Source organism: Phyllostomus discolor, chromosome 10 (assembly GCF_004126475.2).
Source record: "Phyllostomus discolor isolate MPI-MPIP mPhyDis1 chromosome 10, mPhyDis1.pri.v3, whole genome shotgun sequence".
Taxonomy (NCBI): domain Eukaryota; kingdom Metazoa; phylum Chordata; class Mammalia; order Chiroptera; family Phyllostomidae; genus Phyllostomus; species Phyllostomus discolor.
Window position 1 is genome coordinate 13,454,934 of NC_040912.2, and position 10,164 is coordinate 13,465,097.

The window sequence follows — 10,164 nt, forward strand, 5'->3', positions numbered from 1 at the left end:
GAAAAATGTAAGTCTTTCGTCTCATTTTCAAATTATACTCCAAGGAATTTTTCTAAAACCACAAAAAACAATGTGTATGACAAAGTTTATATTATTGTTTTTAAAACATGAATATTTAAAAAACTCAAATGCCCAATAACTGACAGATGTCTGTACAATTTATATTAGCTTAATAAAGTAAATATGTGAACGCTGTCCCTTTAGGTAAATGTTGGTACAAAGTAACATTAGGTACGAAAGGCCGAACTCAAATGCCCAGTTAACTGAGGGATGAACACCCTACTACAAACTATTACCTTCATAAATAAGTGTGTGAGTCCTCTTTTTTTATGTAAACGTGGACAAAATAAGTCAGTAGAGAAAGATGAAACCCAAAATGCTCTGCATGCACGCACTCTAAGCTGGATGTTTCTTTTCCTTTAACCTTATGGTAGAGAAACAACCATTTTTTTAATGCAGGAGAAAAGGGATTGCAGTGTGAAGAGCTTTAATTAGTAACTGGTGAGTTCCCATTGTGGTAAGAAAGAATGGTGTCAGTCCATTATGTAACAAAATACCATATACCAGGTGGCTTATAAACAATCAACTTTTATTTCTCACGGTTCTGGAGGCTGGAAAGGTCCAAGGTCATGGCCCTAGCACTTCCAGTGTCTGGTGAGGTTCTCACTGTCACTTCACATGGTGGAAGGGGTGAAGGACCTCCCTGGGAACCCTTTTATGAGGGCACTAATCCCATTCCTGAGGGTTCTGCCTTCAGGGCGAATTAGTTCCTAAGGCCCCATCCTCATAAACAACGTTAGGGGGTTAGGATTTCAACATACGAATTTTAGGGTACACAAACATTTAGACCAAACAAATGGCTTAATATCAATTACCCTAAAGCCAAATGCCATCATTTTCGGAAGGTGTCCACAAGAGTTTGGCTAACTAACCCCAGATGTAGGTCAATTCATTTAATGTGCCAATGCTACAGGGGAGATCTGGCGAGATGGCTGGGGAGGGGGAGGAAAACAGCGGTGTGGGAGTCTGCCTTCCCTCGACAAGGGAGGGGTCGGGAAGTGCCAATACCCTCCGCCCCCGTAAGGATAAACGAACTATCTTGGCTTGTAACAGCAGGAGGAAGCTTGCAGAGAGTGTACACGGAAGGAAAGTTTTGCAGCACACCTGTACTGCGGAGGTTCACCTGGTGGCAAGAGGAGACATCCTCACTGAGCATGCGTCAGGGCAGAGCAAAGTTTGGGCAGAGGAAAAGGCCCTCCTACTTCCTTCTGGAGCGCCTAGGATTGGGGGTGGAGATTTTTTAAGAGGGCTGGCGGTGACTCTCCTTTTTCTCCCTTCTGGTTCTCCTCAGGGGCCCAAGCCTTCCCGGCCAGCGGGCCCTGGAAGCCCCTGGTCTGGGAGGGTTTCCCAGGCCCCTCCTGGTGGAAGAAGCAGCCGCGGCACAGACAGCTAGCACTGCGCTGTGCAGCCCTGCTCTGCCCGGTGCACGGACGCGCTGCCGGGCTGGGGGCCTGAGGGATGGGGCCCGGGCGTTGGGCCGGCGGGCAGGAGCGGAGAAAAGGGCAGCGCGCCACAAGGAGGACTCCAGCGAGCGCCAGACTCCAGAAAGGTGCCTGAACCCGGACGGTGACCCGGAACCAGCCAGGCCTCCTGGAGGATCGTGCTGCAGCTGCCCGCGTTTCCCAAGGATGGGATTTTAAATGGGAAAGGGAATTCCAGGTGCAGCCTTGAACTAATGTGGCGAGGGGTGGCGGGATTGTCTTTGGGTGTTCTAGAGGGAATGCGCTCTGAGGCAGAAGCCCGCCAGTCTTCCAAAATCGTGTAACTTTTGAATAAACAACCCCTCTCCGTTTTCACCAAATCTCTGCCTTTAGAGTTTGCCTGTTGGGCAGCGGGCAGTAGAACCCCACTTGCTGTTGGGTAACACCAAGAGCTTTATTTTAGACATAGTTTAACATGGAAAGTTCATAAGGAATTTCTCGGAGGGTTTCGTTGAGTTTCTTTTAATTTTTGTTTTTGTCTCATGGCCAACGTGTCCATTGGTTACACCCACTTAACTCTTCTGGGCAAAAAAATAGATTTTTTTCTGCTAAATTCTTGTCTATAGTACTAGTTATATTAGATACATTATGGAAAGCAAAATATTACATGGTAAAGTAATATTGGAGAAAACTGGGGGCAACAAAGCCAGTCATGTGACTTTACCACAGGATTCTCCAAGCCTTTCATACATATTTGGGAATGTCCAAGGTGAAGGGGATGGAGTGGACACATTTCTCAAATTAATGTGACCCTTTTATCATAAAGCATGTCACTGGATTAGAATTCCAAAGAGCAAACTTGGGGAGATGCAACTCTGCAGAACAGGAACTGGGCGTTTCGGTTGCACATTCCCCCGAGGTTGCAGGGGCAGAGAACTGCATTCTGACTATGGGTCTTCACTCCACCCACCTCTGTGTCAGCAGCGGTGCAGCTTCTCTTCAGAGGACTTTCCTCCTCATCCTCGGTGCTGGTAAGCTGGCAAGCCCTACTCCTAACTCTGTTGGTTGTTAAGGCTAATGGATCTGGTAGGTGTTAGGTGACTCATAATACCTACACTCCAGTTATGCTCATCAATTTTGAAACAAGTTTATGGACGTATCCAGATTAAGATAGATTCAATCCATTCATCTAATTTCACTTACTCTAAAAAGTCCATGAGTCCTGGCTGGTGTGGCTCAGTGAATTGAACACTGGTCTGCAAACCAAAAGGTCGCTGGTTCGATTCCCAGTCAGGACACATGCCTGGGTTGTGGGCCAGGTCCCCAGATGGGGGAGTGCAAGAGGCATGTGATTGATGTTTCTCTCACACTTTGATGTTTCTTTCCTCTCTTCCTCCCTCCCGCTCTCTTAAATAAAAAAAATACCTTTTAAAAATAAGCTAAGAGTCATGAAAACTTCAGTAAAGCTTCTGGTTTTGTTTTTTTATTGAATTTTATTTTTGTTTTATCCTGTATACAAAGGCATAAACCAGCTAGGTCAATAGGGGAAATAGGAGCTGAGATATTAGAAGCATTTTGGAAATGAGATGGACAAAAAAGGTGGCTCCTAACTGAAGACACTAGAACCCACTGACATCGGGGAAACAGCCCAGTTCGCACATCACAATCCTCAAAAGGCTCAGGAACTCGGTACCAGGACTGTGTGGGGCAGGGGTGGAGTGAGGGTGCGGGGTCGCTATATCAAGGGAGATTGAGTGAAAAAGAAGACAGTTGGCTACCTAAATCCTCTCCCTACCCGACTCCACATCCTGACAGAGTCCCGAGGATTATTTTCAGAAGAAAGGTGCAGCCGGGTTTCTGGCATGGAGAACACCAGGCAAAGCTGAGGACTGGGTAGTATTCCGAAAGTGGGAAATGAGCACTATTACCAATAAGGGCCCTGGCAGGAAACAGACCCCCGAAGGCTTCCACTGAGGGCCATTTAGTGCAGGGACTAGTTACGAAGATGTGAGTAGGACTATGGAAACTTCAATAGTGGGGCACCTAGGAACTGGCGATAGCAAGAAGCCTCACCACTCCCAACCCTCCAGGAAAGAGAAGGGCCTAGCTTTACGGTGCCTCCCACTGGTGAGCCCAACCAGGAGTCAAGAGCAACGGGATTCGGGATATACTGTCCTACCCTTGTCCTACGGCCAACAAAGGGTGGGAAATGGATCTAGAGAGGCAAGAAGAGAATGACCAGCACAGTGATGTTACAGATACTGCCTCCTCAGTCTGAGAGGTGTGGCCCCCTTCCCCACCTGGCTACAGAAAACTGACAGACATCGACTTTCCAGGAGGGTGAGTTCCCCTCTGAAGCTGAACATCGCCACGTTCTGCTTTCTTTTTTCAGTTCTCACACTGTAAACAAAGTGTCCTTGTTGTTATCTGCTTCATGCAACATCTTTCAAATGTTTTGTCTTTCGTTGGGGATTTTGCTGTTTCAAATGGCCCCCACGCATAGTGCTAAAGTGCTAGCTAGTGTTGCCACGTGCAAGAAGTGCGTGCTGTGCATTACAGGGAAAGTGTTTGTTAGATGTGCCTCATTCAGACGTAAGTTCTTAGGCTTGGCACTAAACTGTGACCCATAAAAGAAAAAGGATAAATTTGCCTTCGTCATAATTTAAAACTCTTGCTGTGCAAAAGATCCTGGTAAGATGATGAAAAGCTATGCTACAGACTGGGAGAAAATATCTTGCAAAGCACATATCTAACAGAGAAATAATATCCAGAATACATTAACAACTCTAAAAATTCAGCAATAAAATAACAAACAATTCAATTGGAAAATGGGCAAAAGACATTAAAATATCATGTTACCAGAGACACATACATGGCCCATAAGCACAACGGAAGATCTGCAACATCATTAGTCATTAGGGAAGTACAAATTACAACCACAATGAGTATCCATTCTGAATCTTCACTTAGCCTTTCACAAAGGGATCCAAGTGGTAACTATGCCCTGCAGAAAGGGGAATACCCATTTATTTCAAGGCGATTAAGCACTGGTTCTTAGCTAACACTAATCTCTCGGGAGCCAGAAGACCACTATGAGAGCGGCTTAACAGGTTTTACCCCGATGTGCCCCTTGGTGAAGCCAATAGGAACACGGACATGCTGCGGTTACTCCCCCAGTTCTTGACTGTGTCACTGGAATAGATACACTTGGCAATTGGCAGAATCCTGCATTGGCTCCCTAACCCGTAAAGCAAGAAAAGGCCCAGAAGAAGTCTCTGAATACCTCTCCTCCCTGCACCTACCCAGCCCTCAAAATACTCAGTACCACATCTTGACAAAGGGGGTGAAGAGAATACACACGTTATTAATTAGACCATCAAAGACTTGAAAAACGCAGGGGTGATTATTCTTGTCACATCTTATTTCAATCACCTATTCTATCTACTCACAAGATATATAGATTTGAGAGAATGAGAATATATTAAATTTAATACAGTGATGATGTTCATTGAAGCTTCTATTCCATATGTAGTAAGAGTATATACTCTCTGTCCTATGGAAAATTTATTGAAGTTACTGAGATGATTTTTTCCTTAAATTCTTGGTATAATTTATCAATGGAGCCCTCTGAGCCTCGTTTTCTGTGTGGGAAAGCTTTAAATTATGGACTAATTTCTTCAAAAGTTATATTATTATTCAAGTTTGCTCTTTATTCTTATGTTTTGATAAATTGTATTTTTCAAAAAATTTTTAATTTGATCTTAATTTTTCAGTAAAATAATAATTGTCATTTCAAGGTCTATAAGATTTGTTGTTTTTCATGCCTTTTTCTTTGATTTTTCTTACCAGGTGTTTTTCTGTTGTTATTAGTTCATTCTTTTACTTTCAAACCTTTTGTAATCTTATGTTGTAGATGCATTTTTCTGTTAAAAGCAAATATTCCAGTTTTTGAAATACCCTAATTTTAAAATATTTGATAACTACAAAATTTAGTTTATTTATTGTAATAACTGATCTACTTGGGTTTTAAACTACCATCTTGCAATGTGTGTGGGGGGGGGTGTATTTTTACTGCCTGCTTATTTTTCCCTCTTTTGCCTTTCAAAAAAAATATTTATCGTCATTCCATTTTTTCTCTTTGGAAAATATACACAGCTTTTCTATTATTTTATTAGCTTCTCTAGAATCTAAAATATACCCTCTTCCTGGAAAATGAAAGGACCTTAGAATACTTTAACAACCTTAGAATACTTCAACACTATTTTCCTACTGGCTTATATGCCATTGTTATTCCTTTCATTATATATATAGCTACAACATACACATATGTGTGTGTGTATATACACAAACATACACACACATATGGCCTAGTTTTGCTTGTCCTCAAACTTTGTAAAAACCTCTTACTAAATGCAGTTTATTTCAATGGTTATAATTTTCATTTCTAGAAGTTACTTTTAGCCCCTTTGAAAATCTGCCTGGTAAACAGAATCAGGACTTCAAAGCACTGGCCGGATGTGCAAGGTGTTGCTAAGCTTGCTTTTTTACTAATTCGGATAGTTAGTCAAATGAGCCTACTTCAGTAGTACCCCTAAATGCTCGTTATGTTGGTCCCTTCCAAAGCCACAAGAGGTCTTGAGTAGTATGACTTCTGCCGTTTTATAGCACACTTCCGTGGCAACAGTGTGCGAGCTTAGAGAGAGAACTGGAAGTCAGTACACAGTCTCAGAGGAAATCGGGTGGTCTGGAGCAGAAATCAAAGGCCCAGCGGTTTGAAGGGATCTAAGGTAATCTAGCTCGACCTCCTAGTATCTGTTGCTGAACTTGAGGGCAGGAGGAAGGTTGCTAGAATGGAAGTGTGATGAGAAAAAGCCCTCGATGGTTTACTCTAGGAATTGCACATAGTATGTATTCAGTAAACACTTGACGGAATGAATACAGCAGTGCTGGATAGAATATGGGGGAAAATTCAGTACAATTCGGGAGCTGAATTTGAAGGGACAAGGGAGTCAAGAAGAAACTTTTCAATAACCTAACTGAGCAGGAAGGGGGACCAAGTTCAGAAGAAAAAACTGGAAGACAAAAAAAAAAAAAAACAGAAAAAACTGAATACAACTGGAAGCTGTGGTAATCCAACCTGTACTCTAATATGACCCCAACCACATTAGCTTACTTGAACGTGACCTTCACCTAGGTTAGATGGGATGCAAATCCAGTCTAGATTTCCAAGAACTTTCTAACCACGTAACAATGTTGCTTTCTAAATGTCCCTTACACACCCTCCGGGTTCTTTCTGCACACCAACGCGAGGGACAAACTGGTGTTGGCAGAAAGGCCAGCAAGTAAAGGGCCAGAACTGTAGTCCGGTCTGCAGCACCATGCCCAGTCCTGGGGCGGCCATCCAGGGGAGCTTTGGAAGATGACTTCAAGGAACAGGGTGGAGGAAGAACAAGGTCAAGTGCACGTGTCCAACTCCTAAAACTCCCGATTCCAGCTATCAGTCTGGGGGCAGCTGGCGCTAGCCCTGGAAGTATGACCTAGTACGGACAAAGGTCGCGAGCTGAAGAAAAGGTAGGCAGACGTCTCTCTCCCGGGCTGGCAAAACGCCGTCCGGAAACGCTTTACGGCACAAAGCACAAGCAGAGCTACCTCCGCGGGATAACGCCCTCAATCCACCAGGGCAGGGCACACCACTCCGCAGTCCCCGTCGGCACACGCACGCACGCACACAGATGCCGCAGGGACGTAACCTCCGTACGGCTCAACCAGCAGACTGTCGTAACTGCCAGGCAAGTGAGGCTTGAAGAGGAAGGGCACCCGCCCGCGACACACCCTACCCTGCTAGCCGGCATGCGCGCGCAGGTCGCTGACGCAGGCCCTGGCGATTAAAGCCAATAGGATATGGTAACGTCACTGCGCACGAGTCGACTCCGCCGCACGGCGAGCCGCAAAAAGGCGGAGCGAGTTCGGTTGCACCAACACCGGTACTTAGGCGCGGACCAGCGTGTCCTTGGAATTAGAGAGCGGGACGTCCGGCTTGCGAGCAGAGACTTCTGTGTTTCGCGCACCGAAAGAGCGGTGAGCGTAGGGTACCGAGTACACAGCAGGCGGAGGCTTAGCCTTGGGGGGCGCACCGCGGCCTGGGGGACGCGCGGGCTGTTGGAGGCCTGCGCCTGGGATCTCCGGGCGGAGCCCGCGCGGGCAGGCCGGGCGGGGAGTTAGGACCCCGGACTTGGGCCAGGCCGAACCCGGCGGGCTACGGCTTGAGGTGGGGTGGAACAACCCCACTCCCCGAAACTAGGTCAAGGCCCTAAAATCCCTGACACAGTTGGAAGTAGAGGAGTCTGAACGCGGCCTTCCTGTTGTCGGGGCTGAGTAGCGGTGGAAGTGGTAGACAGGACTTCCCGGGGTCAGGGAGAACGGGAGGACGGTGCGCTGCGCTTCGCGTTCTCCTTCAAAGAGGGTAAAAACTGTTGCTTCTCTGATGAGGGGTAATTTTTTTCCCCCGATCACTTACCGCTTCTCCCCTGAGCTGCTCAGGCATCTCAGGAAGTCAAAATCACGGTCTCCCTGAGACCAGCCCACAGGGTTGACCTCGTGGTCGGCCCCCAGGGATCCCGGAGGTGGAGAACGCGGCTCATTGGGAGACCTCGGCTCGTTGGGAGACCTCGCAGCCCGCCGCTGACCTCTCCCCCGCAGCAAGGCCGTTTAGAGTGACCTGAGCAAGCTGACTCAACCATGATCTCTTAACGTACTTTGCCCATTGTCAGACGGAGATGGTTTAAGTTATTGTGTGAATAACTAGGCATTCTTAGTCGAAGTTTCGGTGGTTTTGGCTTAATGCACTAACCTTGAAACTTAATCGGATTTCGTGACTTTCTGTGACCTTGACCTCATCTTTTGAAACAGTTTCGAACTAGGTTCCCAGTTTGCTTACTTGGGCTTTAACGGTCCTCATCTGAACACACGCTGATAAGTTTTTAAGGAAGTTCTTCCAAATAGTGTTGGCGGTATTAAAGTGTCTGTTGCAAGTGTACTAAGTAAAACCAGATTGAGCCTGGTACTTAATGTCACGGATTTACAATGGTTCAGTCGTTAAGTAGTCATGAATTGGTTACCACCGTGTTTTTTACTTGGAGGGAAAACTTAATAAACTGAGTCTTTCGTTTTTAGATTCTAAAATGGGTGATGTTGAGAAAGGCAAGAAGATTTTTGTTCAGAAGTGTGCCCAGTGCCATACTGTGGAAAAGGGAGGCAAGCACAAGACTGGGCCAAACCTCCATGGTCTGTTTGGGCGAAAGACGGGTCAGGCCCCTGGATTTTCTTACACGGATGCCAACAAGAACAAAGGTAAGAGGGAGGCAGTGAAATAACAGAAGCACCCATTGCGAGGTTGTAACCTGTGGTAAACCCTTTATCTGGAGTGTATCATACTTAACAGCACATCTCTTCTCGTTTAGGGATCACCTGGGGAGAGGCTACACTGATGGAGTATTTGGAGAATCCCAAGAAGTACATCCCTGGGACAAAAATGATCTTCGCTGGCATTAAGAAGAGTTCAGAAAGGGCAGATTTGATAGCTTATCTCAAAAAAGCTACTAATGAGTAATAGTTGGCCACTGCCTTATTTATTACAAATGTCTTGTGACTTTTTTATGTCTACCATATTTAAATTGATCTCATATACCAGAATTCAGATCATGAATGGCTGATAGAGCATTTCTTTGGGGCAGTTCTGATTTAAATAATATTGGCCTGTGGTTAAATGATTACAATCAGCTTTTTGAACTTGGATGGTAATTTCGGTTCAGCAACTGCTATCATTATTTTCCCCTTCTAAAAATAGGATTGGACTTGGTAATATTCACCCTTTCACAGAGATGGTGAAGGCTGTTTCAAAACCTGTAGGGGATTGGTTTTTTATTTAGATTTATGTAACTGCTAATATGAACATTTTAAACACTGAGAAAATCCCTTCACTGTTTATTAGAAAAGCAAGACTTGCTTGTGTTTCAAATTGTGTTCATTAGCCTGTTGAAAGGCAAGGGCTGAAGAAAAGCTGGCAGTGTCCATTTTATCTTTTTGGTTCTAACTATGCCAATTTAAAAAAAATACCCTGTATCTGAACTGTTGCCTTTAACTCACTGAAAGGCATTTTAGTGTGGTTTGTGTATAATATCAAATAAAGAATATTTAACACTTCTCACATTTTGTAAATGATCTGTAAGGTCAGTGGCTCTGATGAAATGAAGTAGCACACTTTGAATTTTTTAAGTCAGACTAAGTTATAATTCAGGATTTTCTTGAACAGCCATTGAGAAATGACCGTAGGGTTACTACATGTGTGTGATTGATGACGGTGCTTTTGCCAGCTCACTAGAAGGGTTAGAGTAGAAGAGAATAGATGGACACAGATTGCACATTGTGTGGTTATAAGGCTTAGGATAATTAAAAACAGAATCACAGATCATGGTTTTTCTAACATGATTGATTTATGCCTGATGCCCAAATTTTAATGGTTGAAAAGAACAATAGTCCTAAATATCGATGCAGTGGTGTTATTAGTTATATTACTAGATGGTATTTACTTGGTCTTCTGGAAGAGCCTGGACTAGAACAACACTTAAATAATGCATCCTTCCAGGTCTTTGGCCAGTGTGACCACTGTAGCATTTATGCCAAA

At 44.7% G+C, this 10,164-nt stretch overlaps 1 protein-coding gene across 1 annotated transcript; it reads left to right on the forward strand.

Annotated features, from left to right (window-relative positions):
* The first annotated feature begins 7,421 nt into the window (after nt 1–7,421).
* Nucleotides 7,422–9,687, forward strand: LOC114508100 (cytochrome c). The gene is made up of 3 exons (XM_036010487.1): nt 7,422–7,559; nt 8,655–8,831; nt 8,942–9,687. Exons 2-3 carry the CDS (start codon nt 8,663–8,665, stop codon nt 9,088–9,090), a joined length of 318 nt encoding a protein of 105 aa, XP_035866380.1. The 5' UTR covers nt 7,422–7,559; nt 8,655–8,662; the 3' UTR covers nt 9,091–9,687.
* Nucleotides 9,688–10,164: the final 477 nt, after the last annotated feature.